The 21,383-nt window shown below is 42.2% G+C and overlaps 1 protein-coding gene across 1 annotated transcript in view; it reads right to left on the bottom strand.

Moving 5' to 3' along the window:
• The window catches only part of SPEF2 (sperm flagellar 2), a 123,105-nt gene extending 102,058 nt beyond the window's left edge, over positions 1-21,047 (bottom strand). Inside the window, exons 1-6 of the mRNA XM_044431056.1 lie at positions 20,990-21,047; positions 14,495-14,597; positions 13,791-14,043; positions 7,781-7,951; positions 3,594-3,734; positions 2,920-2,996 (exon numbers count right to left, since the gene is read on the bottom strand). Coding sequence (XP_044286991.1) covers positions 2,920-2,996; positions 3,594-3,734; positions 7,781-7,951; positions 13,791-14,043; positions 14,495-14,597; positions 20,990-21,047 — 803 coding nt within the window. The remainder of the gene's footprint in view (positions 1-2,919; positions 2,997-3,593; positions 3,735-7,780; positions 7,952-13,790; positions 14,044-14,494; positions 14,598-20,989) is intronic.
• Between the last annotated feature and the right edge of the window lie 336 nt (positions 21,048-21,383).

The raw sequence follows: 21,383 nt of genomic DNA, 5'->3' as shown, positions 1-21,383 counted from the left end.
AGTTAAGAAAGTACCTCCCCAACAACACCATTCTACCGTAGTCTCTGAGACCATCTTCCAGCAACATCAAAAACTGATTAAAGAAAGAAAGGGGGAGGAAATCTCTCTCTCTCTCTCTTTTCAACTTTTTCTTACTTGAGTCCATTTTCCACTCAAAACTGTTAGGACAGGGGTGGGGAGTCTTAGGCCCAAAGGCCAAATCAATCCCTCCTAGGGTGCTGGTCCATCACACCAGAGTTCCCCAGCTGGCCATGATCCTTCTCTGCCCGCCCCCCACCAACTATTTGGTGGTTTCTTGGCACTTGAGTAATTTTTCCTTATTCTAAAAGTCTGAAATGCTTTTCCTAAAGCTGAATTACTAACACTAAGAATTTTAATCTATGATAATGCTGGTATTTTTGGAATTTTGACCATGCCCCTTTTTTCCTTGAGACCCAGACACTGCTAGAACAGCCTCCTCCTTTTGTGCTTGTTTCTTGTGTATTTTTTCTAGGGTTGTGCTGAATGATCTACTGAGCCTTTTTTGGCAGCATCATGAGGAAGGGAAGAAGCAAAATGGGTGTGTGCGGGGGGAAGCAGGCTGCCATAACCTCTCAGAACAGAGACTGGGAACCTCTTTCAACCCAAATGCCAATTCACTTTTGAGGAGACTCTTGGTGACCATGTTCTAGTAGTGTCTGAGCTTCAAGTTAAAAAGGGATATTTAGGGGCTTGAGAGAAGTACCCATCCAAGTGTTTTCTGTATCCTTTGTTGCTTTGGTTGTTTTTATTTTTATCTTTTGGGAAAAGTCTATGGTGTTATCTTGCCTTGATTGTTTTATGAACTGTTGCAAACATCGCTGCAAGGACTGACCAGTGAGTGGTACAGAAACAAAATAAGTAATACTAACTATCTTAAAGTCGCTTTACTCTCTGACTAACTGGCGTTGTTGCTGGAACAAGAGAACATACTTTTGTCCAAAGGAGTGTTTTTTTGTGGCTTTGCAAAATCTACTCTTGGTTTTAAAGTTCATATGCCTCAGCTTCTCTTTTATTGGGTATGGATTGCAGATTGCTAAGGTTTCTCAGTGGGCATCAGGTGTAATGACTTCAAGTTCAACTCCAAGTACAAAGTGCTACTTATGACCTTTTAAAGCCCTCCACACCTTGGGATCTTGAAGGACCATCCGCTTCTACTTGTGTCTACCTATAAATAAAGATCTTCAATGAAAGACCCTGAAGGAACCATCAGCATCTGAGGTGAGGTGGCTGGACACCAAAGTTATCCTTTTGGCAGTGGTGACCCAGCTGTGCAATGATCTACCCAAAGGGGTCCACCTGCATTCTGTCCTATTTTACATCCAGTGCCTGGCAAATAAGTCACCCACCCCCTCAGCTTTTGGATACTTCTTTAATCCTCTTAACTGTTCTATGCTGCTTTTAATAATATGATTCTGTGGTTTTAGTTTATTATAGAGTGCATTTTGTATTTGAATTACAATTGTTTTAATCTTTTCCTAAATCATTCTAGGAACCAAAGTGGGGCAGAAAAGTACTTACAAGAAATGCATAGCACCTGTAAATTAGTATAGCTCCTTCCTGGTCCAGTTGCACTCAGAGGCATCAAATAAAAGCGTAGACAAGTGCATTTCTAGACAATATTTTAGTGGCACTAGGAATGACTGCTGAAAATAGAATCCTTACAAGTCTTCTCTTTCCTCTACTCACAACAGAAATCAATGAAATGTACATTTTCAAAACATGCTATGCTTTTCTCTGCTTTTTTCTACCCCACAGCAGTCAGTAAAAGACATGAAGGGGGCAAGTGACTGCTGAGCATGATGACCCTATGCCATGCATCATTCCACTCTAGTCATCTGGGCAGAAGAAGAGGGAGTAACTATAGGCTGTTTCCTTCTCACCCTGCCGCAGCAAACTGGGTTTAGGTTATGCTTGGAACCCTATTCAGGAATCTACCCCACAACACAATTAGACTCACATGAAGGAAGACGAGTCTGTTGGCCTCACCTCTTTGTTTCCATCCCCACAACATTTAATCCTGTCAGAGGTATAATCAAAATCAGCACCAAAGAGAGGCATGCTTGGGCACCTGCCAGGGTTCACACTCCAGCAGAAGCTCACTGGCAAGGGCCCTGGAATTGCTCCTCCTCTTCACCCTTTGCTTGTTCACCTTCCTTTTGTTCTGACAGACAAGGGTAGCAGTGAAAAGGAGGAGCAGGAGATGTCAGTAATCACTTTTGGCCCAACAAGCTAGCAAGTGGAAGCTATGATGAGGCGGAGGTGGAGGCAGAGGCAGAGCAGGTAGTGACATGGCAGTGAGAAGGTAGACACAGAAAGCGAGGCGACTCAGAGTGGGAATCTTGCCCAAGAATCTTAAAGATCTTAAGTCACTACTTGGCACAATGTCTGAAGCAGAGAGCCTTCTCAACTCACATGGGTTCTCCATCCAATTGAAATGCTATATAATGAGGTTTCAGAATAGGGCTTCATTACATCTGAAATGAGAGTCAAAAGCTTGCAGATGTTATAGGAAAAACCCCAAACCCCAAACTTATGCAGGAATATATTGCTAATATTCACAAACTGGATATATCATTCCAGCAGCATGGAGAAGATTTCCAAGTGTTAGAGGAGCAAGTAGACAAAGTACATCCAATGATAAACAAAAGTGGGAAAGTACATCTAGCAAACAGCCTTTTAAATCAGTGCAGTACTACAAACACTCATTATTTGTCCACCTGCTAGCTTGGAAGAAATGCTTATTAATTTATAAAATTTAATAAATTTATTTAATTTATTAAAAAATGTTTTAATAAATAAATAAATAAATAAATAATTGGATGATTTGCTTCTATGTCTTCATAGCACAGCATGAAATTCAAGCTAAGTTTACCAGTAAGTTACATGGTCAAAAATTACCTTTCAGTGAGCTTAGCAGGCATAATAGTCTCTTTCTTCATCTGCTTTTCAAATTCTTGAATTTCTGAGTATGTGTTCTAGAGGAAAAAATGAAAGTATAGTAAATAAATAAATAAATCCTTTCTGTGTGGCACCTTACCACACTTTCCCAACATGAATACCCTCCAGATGTGTTAGATGATAGCTCTCAGAATCAGCACAGTTTGCTGGAGGAATTTTGGGACCTGAAATCCAGCACATTCTGAGGGCATCAAACTTGGAAAAGGCTGCCTCACACAATCCCACAATACCAGTAATAAGAAGCTTTACCTAGCCAGAAGCATGAATATAGCACTTGCACAGTTCAGGATATTTCTGGATCAAGACTCTTGCTTAAAAAACAGGCGCCAAACACAGCCCAGGTTTTGCTTCAGCCTGGGATCTACTGGACATGCCACAAGACTTGGTAGGTCAGCTGCATGAAGCTTGGTAGCTCATCATTGGTACATGTTCCCCTTAAAACATTTATCAGTATGGCTCCTTTTAGAAAGCAAGTATTTCAAACACCTATACAACGCTGGCCTCCAAGTAAAAGCTTCTGAGATGCACTACAGGATCAAGTGTGAAAATGTAGTCCATTTTACCAATTGTATTTTTTTTCTTTAAAAAAGTAATTATAAAACATCAGAACCTACCTCTGCTTCCCTTCTCTTTTTCAGCAATTTCTGGTCTTCAATCGCTTTGACAGTATGCTGTGGCATTGGTTTTGGAATGTGGATAATTGCTGCTTGAATCTTAGCCATTATTTCATTTTGCCTTCGCTTTTCTACAATTTTCTAAATACCCAATGAAAGTATAACAAGTGATGGATAACTTGCCACAGAATAACCATTAGTTACATACACAATATCATTTTCAAGTCACTTTCTTCCCACACTTCCCAATCAAAGTATAATATTGGGGCAGTAACACTTAGGTGGTGGTGGTGGTACTAGGCTAGCTGGTTTGTTTTGGGTGGGGTGCAAAAACAGGATGCAGAACAGGCATTTCCCATCCTGCCAGGCAACATCATCAAGTGCCACCATCCTACTTTTTTCCTCTCCCTCTTAATTCCTTTCCTTGTGTCTTTTTAGAATATAAGTTTGAGGGAAGAGATTGCTGAATTATTAATTCTTATAAACAGCTCCAGAAACCTTCTAACTGAAGAATAGGACAAACTATGCCTTGGATGTATAAACAACACATTAATTAAAATGAGATTTTAGAATAACGAGAAATTACATTTTATTTCTGTAACAATTTATTATTATAGTAAAGTCTTGTTTTTAATTATCATGCAAAGAGCAGTACAATTTGGCAATTGCAAAGGGCAGTCTCAAAAAGCAGCTTCTCCTTGAGCAAACAATGGCCCATGGGCTCCCCTAAGTGAGGGTAACATGTAGCCTTGCCTCCTTTTTGTCAAGTCCTTCCATGGTATACCAGACTATTCTGCTATATGACAAGGGATAAGTTTGCTGCTGGAAGGGAGATGCATCTGGTACATTCCACACCTCTCCACTACTTTCAGGCCAGGATCAGCAGGCAGCTTCCTTAGGCAGCTGCTGGCACCCCAGCAGGGCCCACACCTGTCTTGGGTTCCTTGTGCCATACATTTTCTAACACTCTCCCTGATGAATCATAGCTCCAATGCTGACTGCAGTACTGCTCTGTGGGGCCCACCCATGTAGGAGGCAGCCAACGACAGAGGATACTTTGCCAAGCCCCCACCCTCAAACTTGGACCCAGTGCTAATCCCTTTCATCATTACAGCATAACCACAGAGAGAGAGAGAGAGAGAGAGAGAGAGAGAGAGAGAGAGAGAAGGCAAGAGAGGATTGATTGCCTTACAGCTGATTTATCTTCATTTAATTTGTCAGTGAACAAGTGCTCAAAGATTAAGTGGCAGAAAAGGCCTACCACCTGCATGGGAAATATGAGTTGCTATATATTGAAAAGCAGTTATTTATATACATGCTGTTCTAGTTTTCAAAGAAACTGCAACTAAATTACATGGTTTATCACATCAACACTCATTTTCTAACGTTTATATTTATGCTTTAGTCTAAAACCTATTTCAGGAATCATGAAACATCACATGGGAAATTAAAAACCTATCTCCAAAGTAATAAGGGGGGAAATGTTAAAGCCTCAAATTGCATGTTTTGGAATGGTAATCTTATTTCAAACGGCACCCTTTATCAAACTGCTCTCAACCTATAAGTTAAGGGTATAATCAAAGTAATATTTACTTTTAAAAGAGTTTTTAGAGAGAGCGAGTTTTTGTAGTGATTAACAAATGGAGGTAAAAGGTATCTGGTAAACTTTTACCTTTGGCCAAAATTCCATGCTCTGCATTGGTTCAGGCAAGCTCCACTGTCTTAGCTGTTGGCATGATTTAGGAAGGAAACGCAAGCATAGAAGCAGCCTTCTATACACATACCTTTTCTGAAAACTGATGTACATCTTCGTATCTAACACCACTGCAGTAGGCATGTATAGCCTAATGTACTGACTGGGTGGGTCTTTCCAAGCATAAGGGGAACGTGCACATCCACCCAGGATAGCTATTGTTCCATGCAACTATGTGTCTGTGACCGTACATGGATTAAAGCCACAAGTGCAGCACATCAAAATTCAGTATTCCCTTTTGTATGCTTGCCCAAATAGAGCCAAATCACATTCTCGATCCTGTCCCTCACACCCACTGCAGCCTTTCCATAGCTCATGATATGAAACTATAAGCAGGCAGTTGGTTCTACAAATATATCCAGTAAGACTCATCTTGGGGTTCGTTTAAAACCAAGCCGCTTTGGGTTTCTGAATTTGTATCTCCATTCCTCAGAATGCATGTGGAATAACAACAGTATGCTGAGATCAACACACTGATGGAGGAAACTCAGTAGTTTCAAATACACTTTTTTTCTTCTTGCTTGGCCGGAGTAATTTTTTTAGGTTTACATTAGATGTTGATGAATGGAATATTTGTTTAAAATACTGTCTTTCCAAAGGGCAAGGTGGCTTACAATAGAATAGCAAAAGTTAAACACATACCACAGTTTTCAGTGTGACACTAACATAAATTATATCACACTAGAATGATGGACCTCTAATATAACAGCAGTAGTGTTAGTTGGCACAACAGGATTCCCTGGAAAAATGTTGAACAGCTAACACTTTTGGCATTGTGCTAGAGCTCCCTTACACTAGTGCTACATAATTATTTCACTTCTCTAACACCCAATGGCCAAATTGATCTGGATGCTTCACAAAAATTACAACATAAGAACACAATTTTATTTGTGCTAACATAACAATGTTAAGAACTCCTAAAGAATAGGAAAACTGTAAAAAACCACTGAACACCTATCTCTGCAAGTAAATGCTTTCTAAAATAAAAACATTTTGTATCTTCTGCCAAAGGAGACAGGGAAGAAACTGTGCCATATGTCATCAGGGAGAGTATTCCAGAAGTTTGTGGACACTGTTAAAGGTGGCTGAAGCAGGGCCCAACCACTGGCTGCAACTGCTGCAGGAACTAATTCAGGAAAAGGCTGAGACTAAAGTGTATGGCTTCCAGGCCACAAAAGGTTTTAACAGAAAGAACCAACATTTGGATTAGACCTGGAAGTAAACTGGCAACCAGCACAGTTGTGCTGGATAGTCTCTCAACCCCAGATAAGCAGCAGGTAAACAAACAGTAGCATTTAGCACTAATTTCCTAGTTGCTTTCAAATTCTGCCCCATATGAAATATATTGCTAAATATATTAGCAATTAACTCTACAGGCCACAAGCATGGAAAAGCTTGGAGAGATCCTCTCAAAGGAAGAGGAGGAAAAGCTTTCACAAAGAATGCAGCTGGAAAAAAATCCTCCAGTTCTGGCTTTCAGTGTCATCTGCTCATCCAGGAACAGAACGGGGTTTGAGCTTCAAGTTGTGCAAATACTAACCCCATCTATCACAAGCAAACAAGTTCACTCCAGAGCACTGAAATTTCTCAATAACACCATTTTCCGTGATATACCAAAGAGGCTAAGTTCCTGTTCTAACTGAATTAATGAAAACGCTCCACTTTATTTCCATTAGCTTTGAACTATAGCAAAAGATTCCAGTTACAAGGATCTTAGCAGTAGCAATCAAAGGCAGAGGTGGGCAAGCTCAGCTGGTCCAGAGGACAACTGCCATCCTCCAGCCCACTCTGTGTACTGGGCTTCTGTTGTTGCCATTGTTGTGCCTGCAGCAAAAAACTAATTGGCTTGTCACAAAAATTTGGTGACAAGTTACTACAAAAACTCCAAAAGGCCATATTTAGCTTGAAAAGAAGCTACATTTGGAACTCTGAAGACTCCATAGCAGTTTGCTACCACAGTACAGTAGCAAACCATTGACTGTTTTTGTCAATGCCATTGAATTTGGCAACACAGCAGTGGCAGTAAAATTTGAAGTAGGGAAGGGTGCATGTGGCTAACCCCAACCAGAAAGAACTGTGCAATTATATTTTTCTTTTCTTCTTTAATATTTTTTCCAGTAAAATGGAAGAAGCAGTGAGAAAACGCAGAAGGGCTATAAGCGAAAGATGTAGTCTGAAACTATAAAATGCCATGAATGAGGTAGTGTTATTGCAGGAGAAAAGCCTCACCTAGTAGCATTCTGACAGTTCAATCCATGTATGCTTACTCAAATATAATTCCTATTGAATTTGATAATATTTACTCCTAGCATGTGAGCTAAAGACTGTAGCCTAAAAGCATTTACTTTATTGGAATACTCACTGTGCTAAAGATAAACCCAGGCATAAACATTTCCTGCCTCTTTGGGACAGAATAAAACCCCCAACTTCTCACCTTTTCCATTTCTTGAACTTTTTTTTCCTCCTGGAGTTTCTTCTCTTGCTGTTGCTTCACAAACTGCATACTAGCCATCTTATTTTCCATATTCTTGGCTTTATTTTGAAAGTTGTCTGAAATCTGCTGGAGAGACAGGTCTGCCTGACGTGGCACAAGGGCTTTAAGGCGCTGAAATGAAAAGAGTTTCCAAAATATTTGACGGCACAATGTATATTACACTGTAAGGGGCATCAGAAGCTAATGTTGAACCATTAGTTCATCTAGCCTAGTACTGTTGGCATAAACTAGTAGTGGCTCTCCAGGAGTTCAGCTAGGGAGAGATCCCTGCCCTATCATTTGCTTCTTTTAGCTGGAGACACAGGTATTGAAGCTGGGGCCCTCTGAATGCAAACCATACACTTTACCACTAAGAGACTGCAGAAGAAAAAAATCTTCACTCTGAATTTAGGTTTACCCAAGTGAATAAAGGCTACAATAGGACACACATTTCACTGAACAGAAACCATAAATTGTGGGCACTACATTACAGACTTAAACATTAAGCTGAATAACAAAGTTCGAAAGAGTTCAAGGATATCCTATCTATTTAGATTGGGATTAACAGAGGACCAAATGCTGTTTTAGAGATTTTCTCAGAGGCCACATTCCAGTAGAGGTCAGTGCTAAGGGCACATGAGCAGAACCACAAATCTCAAGATATTTGATTCAAAGCTCTTACTGTCAGTAACTGAGCGTTCAGAGAGGCATTTCACTCTTTTAGAAAGGGGGAAGACTGAATGAAATCTAGGATGCCCCCAAACAACTGGCAGATGGGGAAAAGGGGGCACACCCATCTAGGAAACCATGCAGAACCAAATATGACCCCAAGCCTAAGGTTCTGTACCTCTGATCCAGATTGTCTGGCTATTCACTTTATTTTTATTAATTTTCTTTCTATACTACTTCACAGATGAGGCATAAATGACATAGATCATAGCCTTACTGCTCCATCTATATCAGTATTATCTAGGCTGTCCATCAGTACTTATCCAGTAGCTCAAACAAGAGACTTTCCCAATCCATCTTGAAGATGCTGGGGACTGGGATATTTTGTATGCAAAGCATGTGCTTCATCACTAAGCTATGGTCCACAGCATATTGCTGTTGTTAGTCGTGAAGTCATGTCCGACCCATCGAAACCCCATGGACAACATTCCTCCAGGCCTTCCTGTCCTCCACCATCCCCCAGAGTCCACTTAAGCTCACACCAACTGCTTCAGTGACTCCATCCAGCCACCTCATCCTCTGCCATCCCCTTCTTCTTTTGCCATCAATTGTTCCCAGGATTAGACTCTTCTCCAGGGAGTCCTTCCTTCTCATTAGGTGGCCAAAGTATTTGAGTTTCATCTTCAGGATCTGGCCTTCTAAAGAGCAGTCAGGGTTGATCTCCTCTAGGACTGGCCAGTTTGATTGCCTTGCTGTCCAAGGGACTCGCAGGAGTCTCCGCCAGCACCACAATTCAAAGGCCTCAATTCTTCGGTGCTCAGCCTTCCTTATGGTCCAACTTTCACAGCCATACATTGCAACTGGGAAAACCATAGCCTTGATTATACACACTTTTGTTGTCAGGGTGATGTCTCTGCTTTTTAGTATGCTGTCTAGATTTGCCATAGCTTACCTCCCAAGGAGCAAGCGTCTTTTAATTTCTTGGCTGCAGTTCCCATCTGTGGTGATCTTGGAGCCCAGGAAAATAAAATCTGTCACTACCTCCATGTCTTCCCCATCTATTGCCAGGAAGTGAGAGGACCGAATGCCATGATCTTAGTTTTCTTAATGTTGAGTTTCAAGCCAACTTTTGTGCTCTCCTCCTTCGCCCGCATCAAGAGGCTCTTTAGTTCCTCTTCACTTTCTGCCATGAGAGTGCTATCATCTGCATATCTGAGGTTGTTGATATTTCTCTGGGCAGTTAATTCCAACTGGCGATTCATCTAGGCCCACCTTTCTCATGATGTGCTCTGCATATAAGTTAAATAGGCAGGGGGACAGTGTGATCCACACAATCAAAGGCTTTAGCATAGTCAATGAAGTAGATGTTTTTCTGGAACTCCCCAGCTTTCTCCATGATCAAGCTTATGTTGGCAATTTGATCTCTAGTTCCTCTCCCTCTTCAAAATCCTGGCTGTACTTCTGGTAGTTCTTGGTCCACATACTTCTTTCCTCAGTTATTTGAAAAGCATCCTCAGAAAGAAACTTTGCTTTCTTGCATTTCTTTTTCTTTGGGATGGCTTTAGTTGCTATCTCCTGTAAAATGTTGCAAATCTCCATCCATAGTTCTTCGGGCACTCTGTCTATCAGATCTAATTCCTTAAATCGATTTGTCACCTCTACTGTATATTCATAAAGAATATGGTTTAGGTCATATCTGAGTGGCCTAGTGGTTTTCCCTACTTTCTTCAATTCAAGCCTGAATTTTGCAACAAAAAGCTCATGATCTGGGCCACAGTCAGCTCCTGGTCTTGTTTTTACCGACTGTATAGAGCACAGGTCCTTAAACTATGGCCCGTGGGCCAGACCCAGCCCGCCATGCCCATTTATCCAGCCCACCTCAGAGATTTTGGACTTGCTCAGAGAAAACGATCTCTGAGTGAATCCAAAAGCTCTGGGCTGGCGCAGGTGTTCTCAGTGGGGAGATGGCTGCAATCACGTGCAGGGAAGACAGGCGTGACTGCGGTCGTATGGGGGGGGGGGGGATGGCCACAAACGTGCTCGGGGGGGGGATGGCTACAATCACGCCCGCCTTCCCTGCATGAGTGTGTCCACAATCATGCCTGCATTCCCTGCATGATTATGCTTGGGGGTGGTGGTGAGGAGATGGCCGCGATCGTGGTTGTGCTCGTGCAGGGAAGACAGCCATGATCCCAGTTGTACTGGGGAGGTGGAGAGATGGCCACGATCGTGCTCAGGGGGGAAGGCTATGATCGCACCTGCCTTCGCTGCACGATAGTTAATTGTAATTAATTTTTAATGTGCGGTGTGCATAGGAATTCGTTCATATTTTTTTCAAACTGTAGTCCACCCCTCCAACAGTCTAAGGGACAGTAAACTGGCCCCCTGTTTTAAAAGGACAACTGGTATAGAGCTTCTCCATCTTTGACTGCAGAGCACATATTCAATCTGATTTTGGAGTTGACCATCTGGTGATGTCCATGTGTAAAGTTGCCTCTTGAGTAGTTGGAAAAGATTGTTTGCTAAGACCAGCGTGTTCTCTCAACAAAATTCTACCAGCCTGTGCCCTGCTTCACTTTGTACTCCAAGGTCGGACTTGCTAGTTATTCCAGTTATCTTTTGACTTCCTACTTTAGTATTCCAGTCCCCCATGATGATAAGGACATCATTTTTGGTGCTATTTCCACAAGATGTTGTAAGTCTTCATAGAACTGGTCAATTTCAGCCTCTTTGGCATCAGTGGTTGGGGCACAGACTTGGACTACTGTGATGTTGAATGGTTTGCCTTGGATTCAAACTGAGATCATTCTGTCATCTTGGAGATTGTATCCCAGTACTGCTTTTCCTATTCTTTTATTGACTATGATGGCTACTCCATTTCTTCTGAGGGATTCTTGCCCGCAGTAGTATATATGATAATCGTCTGAATTAAATTCATCCATTCCTGTCCATTTTAGTTCACTGATTCCTAAGATATCGATGTTCAATCTTGTCATCTCATGTTTGAGTTACATCCAACTTACCTTGATTCATAAATCTTACATTCCAGGTTCCTATGCAGTATTTTTCTTTGCAGCACTGGACTTTTCCTTTCATCACGAGATACATCCGCAGCTGAGTGTCCTTTCGACGTTGACCCTGTTGCTTCATTCTTTCTGGCTCTATTAGTACTAGCCCTCCGATCTTCCCCAGTAGCACACTGGACACCTTCCAACCTGAGGGGCTCATATTCCAGCATCATATATTTTAGCTTTCGGATACTGTTCATCAGCTTTTCAAGGTATGTGCTATGACGTGTCCCTCTTGAGTGCCCCTGCACAGCATAGCTCATAGATTCATTGCGCTACACAAGCCCCTTCACCATGGCAAGGCAGTGATCCATGAAGGGCATACTTCTATTAATGCATGCCAAAATAGCATTTGCCCTTTTAGCAGCTGCATCACATTGTTGGCTTCTAGTTAGCCTGCTGTCCACAATAACTCCAAGGTCTCTGTCTGTCTGTCTGTCTGTCTGTCTGTCTCTGTCTCTGTCTCTCTCTGTCTCTCTCTCTCTCTTTTCTGTTGAGTCACGTATTCCACATCTTTTATCGATGCATTTGGTTTCTTTTTCCTAGGTGAAGGCTTCATTTGGCATTTGTACTTATCGAATCTCATTCTGTTGCTTTCTGTCCAGAACTGAAGTTTATCAAGATTGCCCTGGATCTTCATTCTGTCTTAAACTGCTTTCCATCCAGTTTTGTATCATCTGAAAATTTGATTATCTTTCCTTGTGCTTCCTCAGCTAAATCCTTAATAAAGATGTTGAAGAGCACTGGGCCTAGGACTGAAGCCTGTGGCACCCCATTAGTTACCTCCCTCCAGTTTGGGAAGGTGCCATTCATGAGTAATCATTGTGTCTGATTTAGCAGCCAATTTTGGATCCACCTAATAGTTTATCTAGTCTACTTTTTGCTAATTTGCTTCTCAGAATGTTGTGAAGCACTATGTCAGAAGCTTTGCTAAAGTCAAGGTGCATATGTCCACTGCATTCCCTTCTGCCTGTTTGGGAGGTTATGCAGTCAAAAATGAGATTAAATTAGTCTGACAGGATTTTTTTTTAAATCCATGTTGGCTTTTATTAATCACTGCATTTTCTTCAAGGTGCTTGCAGACTGATTTTTTAATCAACTGGTCCAGAATTTCTCTAGGATTGATGTCAGACTAACTGTTCTGTACTTCTTAGCGTCATCTTTTCCCCCTTTTTGAAGATGGGGACAATGTTAGCCCTTCTCCAGTTGTCTGGCACTTCTCCTGTTTTCCAAGATTTATTGAAGAAAATAGCCAGAGGTTTTGAGATTTCCTCAGTTAGCTCTTTTCTGACTCTGGGATGGAGTTCATTGGGCTCTGGAGATTTGAATGCATTTATTCCATCTAGGAATTCCTTGACCATTTGTCATTCTTGGGCTGCCATCTCTCACTGCCAGCTTGTACTTCCTCTTTCCTATAGATTTTCTTGTGGGGAAAGACTGAGGTGAAGTAGGAATTGAGCACCACCTTTTCCTTGTCATCTGTTATCACTCTGCCATCCATTTTAAGTAGCCAGACACCTTTTTCTTTCACATGTCTTTTGTTTTGGATGTATCTGAAGAAGGCTTTTTTGTTGTTCTTGGCATTCCTTTCTCAGTTTCTCAGTTCATTTCCTGCTTTAGCTTTCCTGATGACATCCCTGCAATTCCTTGTTCTGTGTTGAGAAAGTCTATTGGATTTCTATTCCCTATTGGACTCCTCAAACATCTCCACAATAGCAACTAAACAAGACAGAAGAAACAAAGATCTGTCCATACCAGATCTTGCCTTATCTCTGAAAAGTGGTCATATGAGGGGCCTCTTTAGTTCTGCATTTCTACAAACATTCTCTCAGAGCATTGAACAATTAAAACACTGTGATACTAGGCAAACAGAGAAATGAAATGTAAAGTATAAACTGTATGTCCTTGCACACATGGGCACACCTTCAGAAATTTGGTGCAGAACAGATGTCAAAAATTAATAAACAATTCAGTGGATCCGTAACAGCAGAAATGGGCAACCTGTGACTCTCTGGATGTTCTGGCCTACAATTCCCCTCACTCCTCACCACAGGCCATGACTGATGGAACCAACAGCCCAAAGAATGCAGAGGGCTGAAGTTTCCAACTCCTGTTTTATGTAGAGATGGAGCAGACTCAAGAGATATTTAATTTACATGCATTTTCTTTTGAGTATATTCATATGCTACATTTTGCCTAAAGAAAGAATGATGGTGTTACAGAGATCAGCTCACCTCTCGATATATCTCAGTTCCCACATTTTTCAGCTTTGCATGAGCAGAGGGTCTCATTGCATCCATAGCAACTCCAGTGAGTCCTGCTTTTTTCTTTTTCTCTAGAGCCACATACAATTGGTATATGAGTTTGGTGGCAGCTCCACGCTGCTCTGTCATGATGTTTCGGGCTATGTTTTGGTCAAACTGCACACCCAGAAGCTGAAGCGTGGGCTCCATGCGAGAAAAGTTGTTAAGTTTTGCATTAGAAAGTCTGTAAGTGAACATGACAGAGAAAATGTTTCATTACACCAGGTTCTTCCTGCTTAAAATATGGAAATCTTCTAAAAAACCATTAAAAAGGCCAGGAACCTTCAATACATATGCTATTTTGGGGTGGGAGAACAATGGAGCAAAACCAAATTAACTGATATCAGAAACAGATCAAGATGTTTGGCTGTTGCCTTCTCAACTGTGTTCCTCAAAGAATCAAGCAATGGCAGGAACAAGCAGAAAGAACAACACCCTCTGTTCTCTCTGAATTCTCCCTTTAAATGTTGGTGGGCAAATAATGCAGTGGTTAGGCAACAGTGGTTAGGAGGGGCCCCCACTGACATATATCGTTCCCACATTCTGGAGCTGCCACTTGAACCTACTCTACGTTAACTATCATATATTGTACATACATTGTGCACATTTGTTAGACCCCTTCTAAAGCTACTAACCTGCTTTGTGAAAACTGGTCAAAGTCATCCTGAAGTTCATATTTGTTCAGAAGTTCTCCAATGAGGTACCCTGAAGAAAATTCTCTGGCGAAAGACTCTGGATCTGATTTAATTTAAAAAGAAAAAGGGTTGGGCTGGGCTGGCTTGCTGGCTTTTGAAACTGTGGTGAGGGTTAATAGGACTTGAGTAGCCCCCCGGGCTTATAGCTGCTTCCTGCAGGCTTTCATGGCTATCCCAGTGTTGTCTCAATGGAGATGCCAAACAAGTACAGGGCTAACCCCAACATCACAGCCACTTTGCAAGAACAAGAAATCCTTGCTGCAGCCAAGTGACTGTCCGGCAAGCATGTATTATAGTTGCTCCCCAATTGCCCAAGAAATGCTTGGGGCAGCTGTCAGAAGCTTTCCCTTGCCCACATTACTGTTGGCTGGCAGCCATGGTGAGTCAGCCAAGCTGATTGAACGGAGATAGCCAAGCAGCACTCCAATCTGCCTATTCTACAATAATTTAAGCAGAGTGCAACATGTAGCCTCTATCTGGTATTCCTTTTGCCCACTCTGAGGCAGAGCTGTCTCAGCCTCTTCTCATCTAAAGCAGCTGCTGAGAGGCTGAAGCGCTAGATGGGATAAGCACAGCAGGATGGTTCTGCTACTGCTCTTGGCAGAGGTGGCTTGAGAAAGCTGGGTCTGCCAAGGAAGGCAGCAATGCCAACCTCTCAAACAACGAATGCACTGATATGCAATTAAAGAAAATGACAACAGAGTAAAACTGCATTAAATCTAACAGAGCTTCTTAAAAGCCAAAGACGTGCTTGGATAAAAATATACTTGACTGCTGGCAGAAGGAAAACAGCGATGGAGACAACCTAGCCTCCCTTGGCAGAGTTCTACAGCTTGGGAACTCTGTTTCCCTGTTCCCAGAAGCCCTTTCTCATGTTACCACCTCAGGAAAGGACTCTCCTGCAGAAAATAAGACCAAGGGCTTATTTGGAAGAAGGTAATCTTTCAGGTACATTGGGCATTCAGGTGCAGTGGGCTTTACAGGCCATAACCAACACTCCGATTTGTGCCCAAAACCAGACCAGAAGCCATCTAGGCCATTCTAACAAGGACGTCACACAGTGTTGTAACCGGTCAGAAGCCTGGCAGTGACATTTCAAACTAGCTGAAGTTTCCAAACAGATTTCAAATGCAGGACAGCATGTTGCAGTAATTCAAATAGGATGTACCTGCACCTAGATGGAAAAGTCAATGTTGCCCTCTCTGGGGCCAGGCTATGTTGCCATGGGGTGAAACCATGGGAGTCACCCCAGCACAATCCTTCCTCCATCTAAATTGGATCTATGTATGTATAACCCAGCACGCCAAAAGCAAGCCACTAAATTACACCTTCTGGCCTGTTACATGCTTGATAATCCTGGACTGTCGCATGCAGGCTGGCAGCCTAAAAGGCAGACAGTTATTAAGTCCCTTGATGGACCACCATATCTGGCTTGGCTTCTTGCACCTTGTGCAGGCAGGCTTACCCAAATGGATTGGGTAGCAAATGGATTGGGTGGCCTCCAAATGGATTGGACAGCGATTCCCATCATTCCTATCCCTAGGTATTGAGTTACAACCTATCTGGAAGGCACCAGATTGGAAAAGGCTGATCTAGCCATGATGGACACCATATGGGGAAAGATTACAAGGAAGCCACTCTCATTCCTGCACATTAAAGTACATATTGGCTCTAAATGAACACATAACGAATTGGTTAATATGTAGCAATAATAACAAAACTCTGCTCAAGTCAGATCACAACAAAAACAACAGCAATAAAACTGCAAATAAGAGAAACAGTGCAGCTTTAAGGTAGCAGATGTTAAAGCATTAAACAAGTAGTCGTATTTAACTAAAAGAACTAATTTTTTATGTTTCAAGATACTGCTTCTTGAAAAGAAATAAGAAAAATGCACCAATATGCAGCACTATAAAGTCTTGGGTTATGGTGACCTATTTCCTAACCCAAAGAAAGTTAGAGAAATCTGGTCATCCTGCTTCTCATTTGGGGGATTTCATCTCATGAAGTTCTTCTTGGGAGGGAAGGCATTTGCAGCTCAAACGCAGAATGAAATGGATAATTATACACCTATGAAACATATCTCTGTCCTCTAGAGTCCTCATGGAGGAAACTCAATTGTTCTGGGTCCCTTGAATTCACACAAGCGTCATTATGGGTGATGAAAATCCCCTCTCCACTCCACCATCCCGTTTTCCTTTTTGCCCAGTGGGAATTTCAATGATATAAGAAGCATATGCTGTGTAACACAGAATAAACACCACATATAAAGAGCTTTCACTTCAGTAGCCTTGACCTGAGAAAGCATGCAAATGTGTCAGTGCAGATCTGCCTCCTCAGGCTTGCTCCACTGGGCAGCCGCTAAGGCAGCCTTTCCAAATTTGGTGCCCTCCAACTAAATTCCAGCCTTCCTACCATTAGCCATGCTGGTTCAAGTCCCACAAATATGAAAGGTACCTGGGTGAGGAATGTAAATTCAGCTGAGACCAGGGTGGTCCAGTGGTTAGAGAGTTGGACTGGAACTTGGGAGTCCCAGATTCTTACCCCTACTCAGTCATGAAACTGAGTGGCTGACTTTAGGATGTTCACTGATTCTTATCCTAACCAACTTTACAGGGTTGTTGAGAGGTTTATTTATTTGCACCATTTCCATATTATTAAATAGTAAAAAATCCCTAAGTATTTTATATATAAAACTATTAAATTCACATTTAAATTTCAATTTTAAGAGCAAGTCAATTCCAGCAACAACAATAATACATAATACAGGGCAGTGTCAAAGCAGTACAAGCAAACAGCATGTAATTATAGGCTAGGGAAAGCTTGGGTGAACAGGTGCATTTTCCAGAGGCATTTGAAAGACACCTCATTTTTTGCCTTCTGAGCTGTATGAGGGAGGTTTTTTCCACTGGTGGTTGCTACTCCTGAGAAAGGTGCCATTGAAGTATTTTGGACAACACTCCAAAAATTTTGGAACAGTCAGCAAGGCCTCTTCCAATGATCTTTAGTGTCAGCTGGGTATATTTAAGGGAAGGTGGTCTGCTAAGTACCTGGTCCTACATTGTTTAGGGCTTTGTATGCCAAAAGTATAACCTTGAGTTTGGCACCTCATGCATGCTACCAGTGATTTTTTTAAAATTACAAAATAATGAACAATATGTCTTCAAAATGCCATGTGCCCTATTAATAATGAATCCCTATTTAGCTCATCAAACTTTCAAACTGATTAATTAAAAGCTTCAGCGCTTGCTATTTTTTCCCACCAAACCACTCAAGGATACAAGATTGCCAGGCAACAGTGAAAAGATCATGTCTATATACCTTAAAAAGAAAAGACACAAGAGAAGAAGCATCTTGTTCTTTAACAACTCTGCTGCTTTGCCTTTCTCAATTGCCATGTTAGCAGGACTTTTAGGGAGGCTAGTGGATGAGGAGAAATGAAGCGAGGGTGGTAGTCAAAGCAAGTCCATCCTCCAGGGGCCCTTTAATGATATGAGCTACAGCAATCTTTCCCAACCTGGCAGCCTCCAGATCTCTGGGACTACAGTTCCCAGCATTCCTAAGCAGCACGACCAATTCCATCTGGGAGCTGCAGTCCAACACAATCTGAAGGGAAATGGTTGGTGAAGGCTGATCTATAGGTTAACACCTGGCAACCTCAGAACTGTGCTTTGCTTATGAAGTGTATCTCCAATTCGTATCTGATTTTTCAATCTGCTCCTTGCTGCATTTGAAAAATGCCCAACTCTCACCATAGGGACCTATATACGTTTACCTGCAGTGATATCTAGTGGCTGCTAGAAATATCATGACAGGTACCAACTGAATATCAGAAAGGATCTTTGCTCATCTGCCTTCCTCAATGAAGGGGGCATTGTAAGGAGATCATGTCCCCATCAGCTGGTAGGGAAGCCAAGAACTTGGTCCATAACCAAGAATTTCCCTCACTCAGCCACCCAAAGGCATTGCCTGTAGGAACTGTGTACATGGAGATTTCTCAGCTATAGTAAACATTGTCGTTTCCTGCCTTATCTGGACCTCTCGTGTCCCATTGCGCATTATCCATGGACAGTATCCTGGTTTTTCCTTGTCAGTCCATCAACCGGTCTTTCCTTTTTCCCAGTTCCAACCCTCACTCCCACCCTCCCTAGAGAGAGCCCTCCCTCACACAGAAAATTTTATGCCAGGTCAGAATCTTAATGACTTTGGCCTAATACTGCATTTTCTTGGTCTAAGGCAGAGGGATGTGTCTTCTTGTCATCTCCTCCTGGATCATTAACTACAGAGGCCAGACAGTAAAACTAAGGCTTTTTGGGTACAAAGCACAAACTCTGTTGAAGTTATTGATCCTGGGCTGATGCTGACGGTACCTGCATTAGCCCTCTTAACTTTGTAAAACGTAGTGGGCTCCTTTACTTCAACCGGCTTTCCTTGGGTTTTGCCATGTTGAATCCTCACTGAGCCTTGATCCTACCTATGGCATAGTCTGGAGCGAAGCAGCAGCCATACATTATGTTCAGAAGATAGGTACGCACCATATATAAGCCTGGTACCCTCCATATGTTTACAACTACAGCTGTCAGGAATCCTGGCTGTTAACTTTGCTGGCTAAAGCTGATGGGAAATTAACTTGGGAAAGCTGCAACAGAGGCTCAGGAGGTTCAGAAGCAGCAAGTCAAGCCAACATTATTTCCAGTACTACATATTTCACTCCTTAAAAGGATCCCCAGTATCTCTCCTCCGTTAACTCTTCATTCTCACAAAACTGCCTGAAACAGCAGACATTTTCTCAAGGATTTGAGGAACTCAGTCAGAATACGCCATTCCTACAAAGCCATGTGAGCCTACAGACAGGATTAAATTAAGTATTATTGCAAAAAAATCTGCAAACTGGGATCCTCTATATTAATGTAATTCTCTGCAATCTTCAGACTAAAATATGTGCCCCATCTTGTTCTCCCTGCAATTTATAAAATGTTGAGTGCTCCCTTTTTAACAAGCGAAGAAGCAGGGTAGTGGCAATTTTTAAAAAATGGGTAAATGTAAACTATGGCTTGTCTTTAGCTAAAATAAAAGGCAAAACTCCAGCTGTATGGCAGAAGATGGTAAAGTAAGGTAAGTCATGTCAAGCAGGTAGGAAAACATAGCTTAGGAAAGGGTCCCTCAGCAAACAGGGCTCAGAGTAGGATCCTCAGTCATTCACATTTGAACAGCAAATAGTCACAATGGCCTGAAAATTCTCCTTTGTCACATCATATTTACTTATGGAAGGAGGACACTTCTCTATTCCTGGTTTGATGCTACAAATTGAACCTAGGAGAAGGAAGAGAAGTTGCTCCCTTACTGCTCCCCATAAAGTAATACTAATTTAAAAACCACAGTGTTTTTCATTTCAAAGTGCTTTGTCTCTGAATTTAAACCAATTCTAAGAGTCCCAGAATGTAGGGAAAAAATGATAAAGACACACAAATACTTCCAAATCCAAAAAGTTTCAAGACCTCAGTTTCCAGCAAGGAAAACAATGAAGCTCCTTAGAATTTCCCTGAAGTGTCACATGTGTTATCCTCCCATATCAGTAATTAATGCTGACTGACTCTAACATTCCTACCTTCTTTATCAAAAAACAAATACTAATCCTATCTAGTTATTAGTTATTTTCAGTGCTCTGTTTTATTGCATTAATATCTTGTATGGTAGTTTATAATATCAGTAATAACTTGTTTGCTGCTTGGCTGAATGTTATATTGATCAACCCAGAATACCTAACCCTTGGGTCAGTATCTCATGGCTGCCTGAGCAAAGATACTGTTCTTCAGTGGTGCAACAAACCCTGGAAAATGCATGTCTTCAATCTATGCCTCCCACAGAGTGGCTATGTGTCTTCTTTTACAGAAGACAGTCCTCTATTTGAAAGTAGCCTCAATTTCAAGGCCTGTCCTATCCAATTCCAGTTTAATGTACCATAAGAACTGCTGCCCATCCATAGTTGGCTGAAGATGCAGGCACGCAGGTCTTCCACAGTATGGCAAAGTTTACTGTAATTTTTATTTAAATTATAATAACTATCTTTAAATTTGTGCCTAGAGCTATAAATTAGCTTATGCAAATATTATGTCACTGGCCATCCTCTTTTGTCTGCTTTTGGTGATGCATTTCCTTTCCTTGATGATTTAGAAGATGCCAGTATAGCCTCTGAGCACGTGCAAAGTGCCATTCCCGTTTCAATCAATTATTCTTCAAAAACGTCTACACATACGGATTGCGGGGATGCGAGGATGAGGGCAGAACGTGCGCTATTACTCTAGCAATCTGAAATACTCTGCTTAATATAGAGCTGCCTGCGAGTGACAGGGAAGGGGAAGTTTCCCGCCTGCGCCTCGCGCCGGTGCCAGAGCAAAGGCCCCTTCCAGAGGCTCGCGCCTCTGCCGGACTCACCCACGGCCCGCGAGAGCTTCACTTCCCTGTTCAGCCAATCGCACAGAATGTCCGTCATGGCCGCGAGCGATCGCGCCTCCGCGCCCCCTACCCTGCCGAGCTCGAGACCAGCGCGAGCAGCACTCCGCGTCCCGTCACCATAACAACAGGCCGGCTCGCGCAGGCGCGGGCGGTAGAGAGGAGGGGGCCGGTGCGGCTGACCGAGAATAATCCTATGCGCTTGCGCGGTCGAGCCTCTTTTCGGCTTGGGCGACAGTGGCGCTGCTGCGAGTCGGTAGAGCTCCTGTCACTCTCGTTTGGAGGCACGTTGAAATTCATAGAAGTTGTATCCTGAGGTTTCTTTTTATTACTCATACACGTGCGCGCGTGAGTGGTGCCTGTTTACATGTTTGTA

Source organism: Varanus komodoensis, unplaced genomic scaffold (assembly GCF_004798865.1).
Source record: "Varanus komodoensis strain SLA01 unplaced genomic scaffold, ASM479886v1 scaffold22, whole genome shotgun sequence".
In the NCBI taxonomy this organism is placed as follows: domain Eukaryota; kingdom Metazoa; phylum Chordata; class Lepidosauria; order Squamata; family Varanidae; genus Varanus; species Varanus komodoensis.
The sequence above is the reverse complement of the archived record's forward strand: the minus strand, read 5'-3'. Positions and strand labels throughout refer to the sequence as shown.